The sequence below is a fragment of the Odocoileus virginianus genome, chromosome 14, assembly GCF_023699985.2.
Source record: "Odocoileus virginianus isolate 20LAN1187 ecotype Illinois chromosome 14, Ovbor_1.2, whole genome shotgun sequence".
Classification (NCBI taxonomy): domain Eukaryota; kingdom Metazoa; phylum Chordata; class Mammalia; order Artiodactyla; family Cervidae; genus Odocoileus; species Odocoileus virginianus.
The window spans coordinates 49,862,024-49,878,315 of NC_069687.1; the positions used below are offsets into that span (position 1 = coordinate 49,862,024).

The following is a 16,292-nucleotide window of genomic DNA, read 5'->3' on the forward strand; positions in this document are numbered from 1 at the left end:
TTTTTAGGCTGTGCTGTGCAGCATGTGGGATCTTAGTGCCCCAACCAAGGATTGAACCTGTGCCCCATGCAATGGAAGTGTGGAGTCTTAACTGCTGGACCATCAGGAAAGCCCCATGTGATAGGCAGGCATCTTTGTATTTTGTAACACTCTGACATCCAGGACTTCCTGGTGGCTCAGACAAACAAGCGTCTGCCTACAACGCGAGAGACCTGGGCTTGATCCCAGAGTCGAGAAGTTCCCCTGGAGAAGGAAGTGGCAACCCACTCCAGTATTTGTGCTTGGGAAATCCCATGGACAGAGGAGCCAGGCTACAGTTCACGGGGTCGCAAAGAGTTGGACACGACTGAGCGACTTCACTTTCACTTTCAATGTCCAGCACAGGGCTCTAAACATAGCAAAGGTAGAACAAGTGTGTGAAATGATTTGATTAAATGAATATTCAGATTACAACACCATCTTTCCATGCAAACATACGTAGTTAGATTCCAAATGAAAAACACACACACACATAGACATGCAACACCACGAATTTATTATTATATTTCACACACCAAAAATCAGACCTGAACCTTGACAATTTTCACAGAGTTTTCCAGTCTTTAAAGTAGTTAACAGAAATAAGGGATAGTTGAAGAAATGCAACTTCATAATCTTATAATTTATGTAACAATGCAGTCTGCTCAATTAAGATTGTAAAATGGCAATGTCCCACAGATATTTAAAATTTTATATTTGTATTTATCTATAATGTAGGTATAGGTTCTAAAGAATTCATAGAGCTTTGTATCATAAGCCAGGTTTTGTAGCTGGCCTTTTTATTTGTTAGGTAAGCAAAGCACACCCAAAGGCAAGGAAGTCTTGAAAAGTGGGATGAAAGTCCAACAGAAACTTTATGTGACCCACAGAGCCATTTAATAAAACAATACCCACCCAGTCCTGCATCCAGTGGCACTGATCTGCTGATGTTCATTCATATGGAGGTTGCCTCTGCCAGCTATGATTTCTTTTCATGTAACATTCTAGCTCTCTACTCCTATTCATAGTGTAGAGTGTGATTCCATCACATGTTGCTATTATTTCATAAGCACCTCAATCATTTTAATGGCTACAGGAAGAGGAGAGGAGGTTGTACAGTACAAGGCAGAAAGTATGCAAAGATACCAAGTGAGTGAAAGTTGTTCAGTCCTGTCCGACTCTTTGCGACCCCATGGATTATAGCCCACTAGGCTCTTCTCTGTCCATGGGATTCTCCAGGCAACAACATTGGAGTGGGTTGCCATTCCCTTCTCCAGGGGATCTTCCCAAACCAGGGATCAAACCCAGCTCTCCTGTTTTATCTTCTTTTAGTTTTGCTTCCTTTTGGTCTTTACCCTACTGGGGTCTTTGGGAACTGTGCATATGTGTAACAGCATCTACCATACCTCTTCACTTTAGCTTAGGCTGCATTTGAAGAGCCAAAACAGGAAAACACTTCAGGAGATCTGAGACTCTCATAGAGAGATAAATTAGAGCTGCTGTTTCGTTTACCTTTGTTTTCCTGTTCTTTATTATTTATTTTTTTAAAAAAGGTAATCTCTCCTTTTATCAACCTTCATCATTTCATACTGTAAGAAAGTGAAATTACTAAAGGCAAATAACCATGAACCTGCTGAATGTGAAAAGAAAAGACCATGGTATAGATGAATGGATTAAGAGGGAGACACCTAACTCTAGGGGTTTACAGTTGGTAGAAACTCAGGCTTTGTTGTACAGTAAGTATCATTATGTGTTACACAATGACTGGGTACCGATTGCTTGCAGTGACACAAACATAAGCAACCCTTCAAAATCAAGTATAACAGTAAAAAAGCTATACGGAAAAATTCAGAAATATCCAACTATTGTTATTTCTTGGGTGAAACTCTACTGATCAGTAGTTGGGTTCCCTGACAAAATGTGAAAAAAAGAGAATTTTAGAAAGCAGCAATTTTAAAGAAATGAAAGCTATGCAAAATGCATTTCAGTCCTTCATTATATAGTTCATAAATATGAAAAAAAAAGAATTCTAGGCTGTTATTTAATTCATAATTTTAGAAAATATTTTTCCATGCAGTGAATTTATAACAATAACTGTTACACAGTCTCTCTCCCTCGCTCTTGTTATGAGAGACCCCTATCACCAAGTCTTCCCTTGATAGTTTCTGTGCCACCATTTGCTTCCAGTTGCTTCACAAGCAACCCACCCCTGGAAAACTATGTATAAAGTCATTTAATGTGTGCTAATGATATGAGCATTTACACATCTAACCAATATATATTTAAGCAAGAGAATCCTTTAAACCATGATCATATGAGAAAGTGACATTACATCAACTATTGGCAACTATTTATTTTTTCCTTGGACAAATGCACCTCTTCCCAGAAATATGCAAAGTTCAATGCAAACGAGTAACAGTAAAGTGTTCATTAAGCCATCAGAACAAATCACCTTGTTTTCAAAATATTAACTCCACCTTAGTTTCAAGTGCATCAATGTACTAACATAAAGGATTGTTACCTTTTAAACAGTTTACCAAGCAAAAGTGTTGGAGGAAGTCTTATAAGCAAAACCGGGGCTGGCTATTTAAGAGATTCATTAGAAATGACTTAGTGATTTTAAATGATAACTTATCAAAAATCATGTTAGCTCTTTAGAATGGGAATTTAAGTTTAAATACAGTGTCTTCTGAATATAGTCAACAAGCAACAAAGCCAGAGCCCATAGTTAAAGGTTTTTAGACTCTACAGAAGGAATCTACTGTACTGCATGAATCTCTACCCATGCTCAAAATATCAAACGATATTTTTCATGTATACTGGATTTCTTTGTAGACTACTGTACTGTTTCACATCCTTCTTTCAATCTAAAAAATGTGTTAAATAAGATCTTTAGGTTTAAAAGCAGCTGAAAAACTGGCTACTTTAGGCTTTAATTATCAGAAGACTGTTCTCTGGGAGCTTTGGGCTCTCAAATACTAGCAACCCCAATAACTCATCATAAAAATACAAGCTCTTGGTTTTGAAAAATATATAAAATGCACTGCATATGGAAATATCTCTTGATTGTCAAGGAAGACAAGATATCAATCTTTTTCATAGACCTATCTTGTGCTTGAACTTTAGTGATCTTTGTTTTTGCAGATTCCATGTTTCACAGTTTTGGGTAGCCTCTGACCTTTGGTGTAAGCACGGTACCAAAAATGGAGAAAGAGCAGCAGGAAGATGCAGCCATAACTCATAATGATGTACAGAAAGACTGGAAACTGGTACTTGCAATCCTCCATGAAAAAGAACTGGCCGATGTGGATGGTGATAAGAACGAACTGGATCTAACAGATGTAAGAATGAAAAGTACTGTTAAGCTACCAAGAGTCACAATGGAGCAATTATTTAATGCATTCTTTGTCTGCTTATATTTAAACACTCTCCAACCACATCTAAGCTACTGTTGAACAGGGAACTTTATCTTTCAATCTAGCCTCCATGGGAGTCAGAATAGGTGGAACAGTGTCAAAATGCAGATGGGAATTTGGAACCACTGTTCAGTGGTGCCAAAGCACACAGCTCCAGGGAGTGGTATGTCATTTCCCTGGAGCTGGACCTCCACCGTCCAAGGGATCGTGAAGAGTCCGACACAGCGGAGCACGCGCGGCGGGCAGTACACTGTAGCAGCCCTTTAACACGCAGAGAACTATCAGTGTCAACCTGAGCTCTCGTCTGAAGAAATACACTCAGGACCACTGCCTTATGGCCTCATTTTCTATGACAGCTTGATTTCAAACATTCCATCCTGCTGTTAACCTGGATATTTCGGTTGAGGATGGGGTGGGGAGGGGAATAAAAACATTCTAATTAGAGCCCCCTTTACATTATTGGAGCCACACCATCACTGAGTCTTCATATTTGCCAGCAGTCCTCCACTGTCATAGACAAAAATATATCCTATCTGCCAACTATAGCAGAGAATCTTCAAGCAGTAAGAGAGCACTGGTGACCCCCCTCATATGCCCAAGTGTTCTGTGTTCCAGAACATTCTACACAGTCTTAAAAGAATGTATTACATGTTCTGGGCTAATGTCCACATTTTTTGGGTATCTTTTTTCTCATGACTAAAAGGTAACACGTATTCTGTGGAAATTTTGGAAAAGTAAAAATCTACACATAAAAATAAATAATGATTACCCACAATCTATTCTAACCATAGTTAAGATTTTTACATCATTCTTGTTATTATCATCATCAACTTCCCTTGCATTATCTCAAGGAACTTTTAGGATATTCCTGTGCGGTAGCTACAATTATTCCTCTCATTTTGCAGATGAGAAAATGAAACTTTAGAAAGTCAAAGTAGCATCCTCCGCATTCTATGCAGGTGTGTGTGTGTAAATATTATTAACACATTTGAAAAAATAATGAACAGCATGTATTTTCTCTATATAAGTATTTTTCCATATTATTAAAAAGTTTTTTTACAACACTTAAGAGTAAGTTAAGTGAAAAAAAAAAAGCCTAAGATAAATTCTATATGCATCATAGATGTTCTAACTTCTCTACAATAAACATATATTACTTTCCATTTATATAAAATGCTTAAAAAGAAAGGACTTGTGAATAATTTTCAGAACTTTGTAATATTTCCAAGCGGGAATTAAAATAATTTACTTCTCCATTTCCTTATGTTTGTTTATTTAGGGTGCTGTCACTTTTGTCAATATGTATTTTACAGCACCACTCTATGCCTTTAATTCCCACAGGACTTTTACTAGTTGGAGGAAAGATAAACTTATAAATGTCAGGACTAGGCAGGCAGGCACACAGGAAGGCTCATAATTCTCTGAAAGTTACATTCCCTCAAGGTCATTTAGATCTAGCATATGGAATTTCTAACTTCTAATTTAATATTATGTCTAATGAGGTTCACATAATTTTGAGATTATTTTGATCATAAACATATCTATTTTATATAAATGCATGTTGTGTATGTGTTAGTTGCTCAGTTGTGTCCAACTCTTTGCAACCTTGTTTACCGTAATCTGCCAGGCTCCTCTGTCCATGGAATTCTCCAGGCAAGAATATTGCAGTGGGTTACCATTTCCTCCTCATATAAATGCATAAAATAATATAAAGGTGGCATAAAGATACACATGCTGCTTTAATTGTCTGAGCCTCTTGGCTACCAAATATAGTTTGTTTTCAATAAAGTTCCTGACAAAAGTTCACAGAAGATGTAAAGAATGATGGTATGCCATGCACATGTGTGTGCTCAGTCGTGTCTGACTCTGCGATCCCATGGACTGTAGCCTGCCGGGCTCCACTATCCATGGGATTTCCCTGGCAAGAATACTGGAGTGGGTTGCCATTTCCTACTCCAGGGGATCTTCCCTACTCGGGGATGGAACCCGTGTCTCTTGCATCTTCTGCACTGGCAGGTGGATTTTTTACCACTGCGCCACCTGGATGCCTTAGAGGCCAGGCAATTTATATTCCTATGTTTTGTAAACTTTGCTCTTTCGTTAGTATCCTCATTCATAATGAAGTCAAGCGACTCCCAGTTTAGTTTCATATCTGCTTTTAAAGAAAATTAACTACTCACAAGTTGTAATGATGTCAAATATTTTTTCCACCACAAATACTTCTGGTAATCTGGTCCCAAAGCACACAGTCCATAGTAGGAATACATGACTACATGTACAGCTGTATTTACAAGGGCATGGAAGGTTCCCAAACCACCTGGAAAAAAAATATCATAAAATAGGGGCACTGTTCCTTAAGATGAGATATATTTTGGTCTGAACTTTTAGTATATTTCTTTAATTTTAGTGGGAAGAAAAATAAACATGAAATATCATTATTATTAAACATCTATAAAATTAGAGGGATCTGGATACTACACCCATTTTGTAAAATGCAAAATAAAATCTTGGAAAATAAATGAACACTTTATTTATTCTATCTTAACATTAAGATTTTCCTGTGATTTGGACTTACCTTAACAAACTAAGTGGAATTTTACCTTTTAAATATAATATATTGCTAAATAATAGTAATCAAATTCATTTTTAGTAAGAATTAACATATATAAAGCACACTAATCTTAAGCATACAACTTGATGATTTTTTACATATGTCACCACCACCAAATTCAAGATAGAAGACATTTCTGATGCCACATGAAGTTCCCATGTGCCCCTTCTAATGAATATACTCCTTCCAATGTAACTTTTATTCTGACTTCCATCATCAACTGTTAGTTTTGCCTGTTATAAAACTTCATATACATAGAATTATACAGGATGTATTCTTTGTTGCTACCTTCTTTTAATCAACATACTGTTTTTAAGATTCATCCACATAGATTACCTTTTTATTTCTGTGTAGTATATTACCTGATATGAATTCATCACAATGTATTTATCCACCCTCCAATCAAAAGATGTTTGAGTTGTTTTCAATTTGAGGTATTGTGAATTAAGCCACTAAGAATCTATATATATATTTCTTACATATTATTGTGTAAAATCAAGTTAACTTTTTTTCACTCTTAATAGTTTTCAATAAATATTTTTAGTGCCACAAAATTTTAGCAGTAGAACCACTGGCTTTCATAAGTAAGCTATGTTAAGTTTGCTTTAATCAATCATTGTTTTTCCAAAATAAACATTTATTGTTAGACCATTTTGATGCTGTTTCCATTTGACTATTATCAATTGTGCCTTCCTATCTTGGTTTCCTCTTCTAATCCCAGCACATCTCCCACTGATCACCTTCAATTTAGGATAGAAGAAAAGGACCCTGGAGTAAATATAACCCAAGATTCTTTCAACTGTCTTTAACTAAATCAGTGAAATGAAGTGAAAGTGGCTCGGTCATGTCTGACTCTTCACGACCCCATTGGACTATACCCCATTGGAATTCTCTTGCCCAGAATACTGGAGTGGGTAGCCTTTCCCTTCTCTAGGGGATCTTCTCAACCCAGGGATCAAACCCAGGTCTCTCACATTGCAGGCAGATTCTTTACCAGCTGACCCACCAGGGAAGCCCTAACTGAATCAGAAGTACAGTGGAAAGGGAAAACAAAGTGATTAGCAGATGGTGGGGAAAAATAACCAAAACTCGTCCCCAGTGTCTCTTTCCTAAGATGAACAATTTAGAAGAATCTTCTTTCTTTATATAGAGCCTGATTCAGCTTAGTACTGTTGACTTGGAATTTAAATTTTTCTAAAAATATTCTATTTTATTTACTCTAATATCCTTTAATTTCAGAAATAAAATCTCACAAATTTGCCTAATTACATTAGGGAAAGGACTGAATTCATGAACACTGTGATTTATAGAAAGTTTAAAGCAAAACTTAAATTTATTATTTTGACTACAATCTTCTAAGGACAGATGTCATAGAAGCTGCTTCATAGCAGAAATAATTACTTTTTAAAAAATCATCCATAATTGCAACAATGCTAGATACTTCTAAATGTTACCACTGCCAAAGTACTCCTTAAAATAACCTGCCTTAAATAATATTTAAAACTACTTAAAAGTAAGTAGTTTTAAAATAAATATTTGAAAAATTTCATATTTAAATATGAAAAGTCTTTTTCATGCTATACTATATTTCATAAACTTTCCTCTCCTGAATAGAATAAATCAAATTTCAGCTAATCCTTTCATTATCACAAATTTCAAGTAAGAAGAAACTGAACTAATGAAACATATTAACAAACTCCCAGCTTCTATTATTTACATTTGGATTAGTCTTTTTCCCAAAAGAAATATAAATAAATAAATTAGTGTGGTGTAAAAACACCTTTTCTAGGGTAATTTAAAAATAGAATAGTTTATGAGTTAAGCTACTTAAATGGGGACAAGCCAGCTACCTCTCAAATCTACTGTCTCATAATTACAGATACACAGGAAATCTATTTCATGCTTGATAATGAATAAGACCGAGCCTTTCTCACTAAGACACCTCTTCCATTTTTTGGTAGAAGAATTCTATTTTCCATTCAGAAACTTTCACCATTTGAATATCCTAAAATGAGGCTCCTATGGACAGGAATTTAACACGGCAGTAGTGTAGCTAAGAGTGTTTATAGTTAGGGTTACTGATTAAAATAAGCTATCAAATCAAATTAGCTTGCTTATTTTCTCTAGTAGTGATTGTTTTCTGATGAGCTACTTTAATGTTTGTTCACAGAACAATCACATTTTAATTAGTAATACTTCTCATATCTCCTTTGGAAGACTTTTCGTTTAAAGTACTTTGTAAGCTTGCTTTCTTCTTTACAATAGTTCTGCAAAGAATGAATTATAATTAGTACCATCACATTTTACTTCTTTGGTTTGGAAAAAAATAAAGGAACCACCTGGGTAATTATCACAATTCTCCGTATCTCTGAAAGGGAGTATACACATAATTAATACAAAAACCTGCCACAGAGATATTTTTCCTCACATTCAAAAGAAAAGCTGGATTGCTGTTATCCCAGGGAGGAGTACAATAGGCAAACAGGAAATTAAATACTAGATAGAGATCAGCTGTGCTCTGGTTTTTGAAAGGACAGATAAAACTGGACAGTTTTATTCTAGGAATGAAAGCCAACACCACACCACATTTCTGGAAACACCCTTGCTCTTGTTGCTGTATTTGTCACTGAACAGATATCAGGTATGCTGTTCAAGTGTTTGCTAGTCCACTATAGAATCAACAGATATTCAAACAAGAAAATTTAGAAAACGCAGAGATGGATAAAGAAGGAAAGGGAGACCCCTTGTGTCAATATCTCTTAATCACTGTATTTGGGGTTCAGCTTTCCTATTTATTTTTAATTTATATTTATTCTTCAGTGTTGGAATAGAATAATCTGGTGTTTTGGAAGATATCTGAATAAATAAGTTCTAAGAGTGTGAAAGCACCTTGTCTAGCATACTTTAAAAATAGAATAGTAAGAATAGTTATCTATTTACGATAAATTTAGGAGCCAAGCTGCTTAACAGGAGTTGAAGCTACATGTCTCTCAAAATCATTTACATTTCATAGTTATAAACACAAGACATCACAACCATTCGATTACTGGATGTTTAGGTATTTTCTAATTTCCGCCAAAAGAAATAGTGTCGAGAAATATCACTGTAAAAAGAACTGAGAGGCGCAATATACGTGCAAGAGAAAACAAAAGCATGGAAAGCAAAGTAAAACAATGGAGATTAAATAATATAACTACCATTGATTTGTGAAATGGACACAGATGAGACCATCTTGTTATGATGTGAGTTAAATTTTTAAATTCACATATACACATTATAAGAAAAACAACTACATTTCCTTAAAAAAAAATCTTCAACAGATAAATGCCAATTTTTGGCAAGGAGCTACTTTACATACTGGAAAATCTGATACCCTTGGGCCAAAGTAAGGCCAGCCCTTCCAGCTCCCCTAGGTTCTGGCATCCTATTCTAGCCACTGGCTTATCTACGTCCCTTCATGCTCTGAGACATGCAGACTTCCACCCCCGGCCCCCGTCCCCATGTCTAGAAAGTCTAAAACTCAAACAAGAGTTCCTCAATTATAGTTTCTCTTTCCTTTAGTCTTACAAAGTCAGAATGCCCCAAAGAGGTGAGCTGTACACAGAAATGTTAAAGCTTTGCCCTAGAATGGGCTGCAAGCCTACAGGAAGACTTCTTTTTTTTTTTCCATGAAAATGTTTAATTTGGAGAAATCGCTGTTTTCTCATAGAATCGATACTGATGGGGAAAACAGATTATTCAAAGGATCTTTAGAGTTGCTTCTTAAATTGAAGAAACTAGAACAAATAAATCCCCCAGACAACTTTTGCTAATAAAACTATATCCTTGAGGATATCACTTATTTAAAACTTTATGATAGGTAAAATTACTTACCTTCCTGTTCTCTCATATTCTAGATGTTCAGAAGCCTAAAATCAAAACCAACTAAAGAATCTGTTTGCCAAGCTTTTGAGTTAAACTATTTTTGACGTTAAAAAACAATCAAAGCTTTCTTTAATATGGTAGGATGTTTAGGGAAGGTGGTACAATTGTAATCTGACACATCTTTAAAGAGTTCTTGGTGTATCAGCTTTTGGAACTTTGAAAGCAAAGAAGACGTGGAACTTGAGATAAGCATTCTAACTTCCTGGAAACATATAAGCAATCGTTATCTAATTATATTCCTATAAAATCAAGAATTTTACCATTTTATCATTTATTACTCATTTTAAAATATTTATAGAATTGTATAGGAAAAGAATAAAATCCAAGCAAAACAACTAAAGGATGAGTAGAAGACTATACCAAAGGTCATACATACTAAAGAGTACTGGGGAGTGGGGGAAGATCTAGTTAGGAGTCCTGTGTTTATGTTTCAGATAATTAACGAAAGTCAGAAGTTTGATCAAAGTGATTCTTTGATGTTTTAGGACTCTTTTAAGTCACACTTGAAGATAGAGTTTATGCTCAGAGCACACAGAAATGTAACCAATTATAGCACATAATCCCAGCTCTCCCTTGGCTACCTGCAGCAAATTTGACTCCAAACCACCAGGTCCATGGCATGATGGTATGATGGAAGACATGCAGGAAAGTCACTTGACTATTTTTCTTACGCAGAATAAAAAAGATCTGAAATAATTTAAAGAAAATCAAGTTCATATAAAATCATGCAATAATTTTCTAATGTTACAAAAATATTGGCCAAGTGCAAACTATTACTATTCCATTCTGTAATGTGCTTTGAAAGAGTTGCCTTATAGAATCTAAAGAAGCAGCTGATTCTCCAAGAGGCACCTCAAAAGATAATTAGCATGAGAGAACTTAGGTATGATGCCTAGTCATAGAAGAATCAATAAAAAGGTGAAAAGATACTGAATGCCGTGTTTTAAAAATCAAAAATATAAAGTGAAGGACATGACCAAAAATTATTGAAAAAATGTTACTGGTTCAAAAAAAAAATAAAAAACACCATGCGGACTTTGAAATATATAGAAAAGCAGACTTTGAAGTCCTAGGACTGAAATTCTACACTGCTCCCTAACATATTCTACCAATTTAGATAAAGGAGCAAGCAAATTGAAAAAAGACTTGCAGCAAATCAGAAGTTAGCAAATTATTATTAAAGAAAGATGAAAAGGGAGATAATTGAAGAATTAATTAGGGAAGTAAGGTGGAAATGAAAGCAAAGCAGCTTAGGAAAAGTGAGAAGGGTGTCAAAGCCCTCATCCAGATTGAACGTATCCAGTCAGAAACTCTATCATTTCTATAATAAACAAAGAGGTAGAATAAGAAAGCTAGGGGCAGGGGATTGGATTTTTTTTCTCAAAAAAATATTCAAAAGCAGAATTAAATGTTCAAAAATACTCAAAACGCAGAAAACCAGAGCTAAGTTAGACTTCTAAGTACAGGACTAAATAGAGTGGCAGAAACAAAAGCATCCCTAAGAGTATTTGAGAAATGTGGTTCAGGGAAGGACACAGAGAAGCAACAGTTTCCCATGGAAGCTGAAACTGAGAACATGCAAAGCAGGAACAATGACGTCAAAACACATTTCCTTATGCACATAGAGGAAGGCAACACAGGGCAACAGAAAAAGCCATAAACGAGCAATCTGGGGTCCTCGTCCCAGTCAGTAGCGGCATTTCTCTGGGTAAGTCTTACAACTGTCTGGCTTCCATTTCTTTTCAGATTAAGTGCTCTGGGCTAGACCAATGGTTCTCAACCCTGTCTGCATCTTACAATGTCCAAGAAGGTTTGTCTTTTGTTTTTAAATAACCATGCCTGGTCTCTAACTCCAGACCATCTCGACACCAAATCTCTAGAGGTGGGACCCAGGTTTTTGTTTTCTAAGGCAGTTAGGTCTATAGGGCCATAGCGTTGAGAACCAGTGTATGACAGCTGGGGTTCTTAAAGTGTGGACCCTGGACCAACAGCAATAACTTCACTTGGGAACTTGATAGAAATGCAAATTCTTAAGCTCCACCTAAGACCCACTGAATCAGAAATTCTGAGGGTGTGTTTCTCATGAGTTCTCCAGGTGATTCTGTGCATGGGTACATGCTCAGTTGTGTCCGACTCTTTGAGACCCGATGGATTATAGCCCACCAGGCTTCTCCGTCTATGGAATTTACCAGGCAAGAATACTGGAGTGGGTTGCCATTCCCTCCTCCAGAGGATTTTCCCCACCCAGGGATCAAAACCCACATCTCTGATCTCCTGCATTGGCAAGTGGATTCTTTACCCCTAGGACTACCTGTGAAGCCCAGCCAGGTGATTCTAACGCATGCTAAAATTTGAGAACCTCTGGATTCTATGCTTACTAAGCTCTCCTTTCTCTCAATAATTCAGGGCTTCCCTGGTTGCTCGGACAGCAAAGAATCTGCCTGCAATAGGGGAGACAGGGTTTGATTTCTGGGTGGGGAAGATCCCCTGGAGAAGGGAATGGTAACCCACTCCAGTATTCCTGCCTGGAGAATTCCATGAACAGAGGAGCCTGCTGAACTACAGTCCATGGCGTCACAAAGAGTTGGACACAACTGAGCGACTAACACACACTTCAATAATTCTAACATTACGTGTAGCCAGCTGAGAAGGTAAAGCATGTTTAGATTTGCTACTAGAAATGTAGTGGAATATATTCTGAAGAAAACACATTTGGCAGTCTTAGGCCAGAATGGATTCCAGATAAATAAGGTCCACATGCCACAAAGATACAGTAATAGCCAGCTTTCTGTTGTTTCTGGAAACAAAGGTACAAGGTTTTCTCCTCTCATCATGGATCCTAACCCATGGCACTTGCTTTTCACAGGAGCCAGCCAGAGTTCATCCTCAGGAAGGGAGAAGACCCAATAAGACAGACTTCAGAAAGGCGGCTGGAAATAGTTTTGATATTACTGATATCCCAGAGATAACAACATTCTAGTGTGACTTTATGAATTTTGAAGCATTTGTCCTCTTAAAGGAGTATGGATGACACACTGCTTTGATATAAAGAATCAGAGGTAACATATTCTCTGTTCTTTGCTTCCTGAACTTACTTCACAAAACAACCGTCATCCATCTAGAAAAAGATGCTCAGTTTTATAGTATTTGTGACAGTTACATTTTTATCTTAACCCAGATGGTAGATACACAAAAAATCTTTTGGCATTTGCAAAAGACTAAAAAATAAGTTTATGCTATCTATTCTCTAAAATAACTGAAAATAAAAAATAATAGATAATAGGAGTCTGCCTGAGGAAGAGAGATAACCAAAGTTATCAGACAACTGAACCCTTACAGTTTAACACTTTCATTGAAACATCAAACATTTACCAAATGTGGTGATGATATACTCACAGTATCTAATAGCTCAATAAATTTGGAGAAGTAATAAAGCCAGCAGGTGCGTAACATCTGCAGAAACACACATAGATAGGAATTTATTATTTTTTTTACATGGGAAAAAACTTTATATTTCCTAATTTTGGCAAAGTTTACATTCCATAAAATTTACCATCTTAACCATTTTAAAGTGTATAGTTTGGTGGCATTAAGTACCTTCACATTCTTGTACAACTATCCATAAAGGTCTTCCTCTGACAGGACTGACTGTGCACCCACTAAACAATAAGTCCCCACCTGGGAATCCAGCCACCGACAACTACCCCTTTTATTTCCTGTTTCTGAATTTGACTACTCTGTGTACCTCATAAAACAGAATCGTACAGTATTTCCTTGTCCCTTTGTGCCTAGATTATTTCACTTAGCATAATGTCCTCAAGGCTCAATCACAATGTATCAGGTGTCAGAATTTCCTTCCTATTAAGGCTGCAAAATATTCCACTGTATGTACATACCACTGTTTATCCATTCATCTGTTGATGGACATGTGTGTTGACTTCCGTCTTTTGGCTAATGTGAAGAATGCTGTGAACACTGGTGTACAAACATCTTTTTTTTTTAATTGGAGTATAATTGCTTTACAATGTGTTAGTTTCTGCCATACAATGAAGTCAGTCAGCTATATGTGTACATGTATATCTTTTCTCTCTTGGATCTCCCTCTCACCACACCCTCATCCCAGCCATCTAGGTCTTCACAGAGCACCAAGCTGGGCTCCCTGCCCTATACAACAACTTCCCACTAGTTATCTATTTCACACGTGTATACGTGTCATTTGAATCCTCGCTTTCAATTCTTCTAGGTATACACCCAGAAGTGGAATTGTTGAAACATATGGTAATTCCATTTTTGAGGAACCAGATACAAATTTACTTTTAAATCCAAGAAATTCAAAAAGAAAAGCACCAATTTGCATTTTACAGAAAACCCAACACCTGAATTTTTTTTTTTTTTTTAGTAATTTTTAGCTTTTTTCACTCAACACATATGTGATAATTGAGTCATTTACTCCTTCTGATTTCACATTCAGTATTTAAAAATAGAGTCTACAAAGTTTTAACACTGACTTCGAGTTATGTTTTTTCTGAAAAGAAACTTACCCTCAGTGCTGTAGGCGACTGTGAATAGTCAACAACATCACATCGAAATGAATAACCTGTACCCCAGCCAGACATTATAAACTGTAAGAGAGCACATGCATATTACAGAAGAAAGTACTTGCTCAACAGCTACAACAAAGGTAGTTTTGACCATGTCTCTTCATTGCATTTTCAGCTAACTCGGCAGCCAGCGCAGAGGGAAAGGCGGACTAGAACAATTACAAACCAGGAGCTCACTTCATATGGAAGCATCAAGAGTGTTAAAAGTTGTAAAGTCACATTTATATAAACTGTGTGCTAATTAAAATGACTATTTCTTGGAATCATTATTCTAATAAACTGGAGAACAAAATGCCAGGAATGCTTTGTTTAAACAGCAAATACTGGTAAGTATTTGACCTTATTTATATACATCTCTATGTGCCTGTGTATATGTTTGTGTATTCTCAAAGTGATGACTGAGTCTGAAATCAGCCTTTTCTGATGATTTCAAATCTTTGCAATTAGTCAACAAATAAATGAGCAAACGAACCTTCTCAGTGTACTCATCCAATGTCTATAACAACTAGATTTTTCTTGTTTCAGTTAGTGGATGCAATAGGAAGTGATAGTTCATGGCTTTTAAATTAAGATAGACCAAATATAATACTCACACATTAGTTTTGCTTTGAATTCACATAACAAGTAAGAGACAAGAATATTAACAAGAGAATACAATCTGGCAAGCCTTAATTCCAACACACCCACGAAGTGACTTTAGGCCAGTGGTGAGAAGAAAAGGCCTATTGTTAAGTCTGGACCATAACTCAAAGATTACATTGATATGCTTTCAGTCTAGTGGTAGGAAGGTCTCCTTTTAAAACAGTATCTGAAAATGAAAAGCTAAAGGCTCTAATTTTAAATTAATATCTATATTAAGTGGTTGGCTTAAGTTAGGGCTCTAACAATATGACCAGTTTCTTCTCTGGCATCCTGTTCTCACAAAAGCCAGCATCTTCCCTAAGAAAGATGACTTCCTTCCCAGCATAAGGATTATACCATTTTCTATTCCATTACATTTTAAGTCTGTACTTTTAAATACTATTAGAGCTGAAATGACAACTTTACAGTAAGTTAACTTCTATAGGCAAAAGTTTAGGAGGCAAAATCAGAATGACATTTTAATGGTGAAAAGAAATGAAGGAGAAAGAAAAACCACTTAGACCATAGTATTTAAAAACACTGTCCTTTTTTGATAAATAGCTCCTAGCTTGACTTGCAATATAATCACACTATCAACTTGGTAAATTATGAAATCTTAAAAATTAAGATTCAGAAAAGCATAAAAACAGATTTCATGGATGAAAAAATATCTTACAAAGACATATCAATAAATTTTCTCAAATGAACAAAGCAATGAAGTACTGAAATAGTTAAATCTGTTTTACAAAGTCCTGATCTGTCAGTGAGAGTCTTCATACTCTCTTGCACTCACTTCTGACTGATTCAGATAACATGCTAACTCCATTCACTTAGATGGGGTTGATTGATTCGCTACTCCAAACAAGCACTGCAATGAATAGGAGAAGCTCTGTGATGTGACCATCTGTGGGGCCTTTGCTGGTCTCTCTTTATTACTCAACTTTTGCCAAGTAATTAGCACATTCAAGCCATCACTATAAAATGAGGCATGTGGGTTCCTTTAGTCTGATGTACTTCCTTTCATCTTGTTCATATTTGCCCTAACATCCTTCGTGGAGGATGCAGACCAAAAGGAATTGTGCTCCACCCAATAAACCATGT

General features: G+C 36.2%; 1 protein-coding gene across 2 annotated transcripts in view; it reads right to left on the bottom strand.

Annotated features, from left to right (window-relative positions):
• Positions 1-514: 514 nt before the first annotated feature.
• Positions 515-16,292, bottom strand: part of ELOVL7 (ELOVL fatty acid elongase 7) — a 75,378-nt gene continuing 59,600 nt past the window's right edge. For both annotated transcript variants that reach the window (XM_020907849.2, XM_020907867.2), the window contains 5 exons: positions 14,511-14,591; positions 13,366-13,422; positions 10,551-10,656; positions 5,615-5,751; positions 515-3,350 (listed from right to left, as the gene is read on the bottom strand). In XM_020907849.2, the coding sequence (XP_020763508.1) occupies positions 3,141-3,350; positions 5,615-5,751; positions 10,551-10,656; positions 13,366-13,422; positions 14,511-14,591 (591 nt within the window). In that variant the 3' untranslated portion in view covers positions 515-3,140. The remainder of the gene's footprint in view (positions 3,351-5,614; positions 5,752-10,550; positions 10,657-13,365; positions 13,423-14,510; positions 14,592-16,292) is intronic.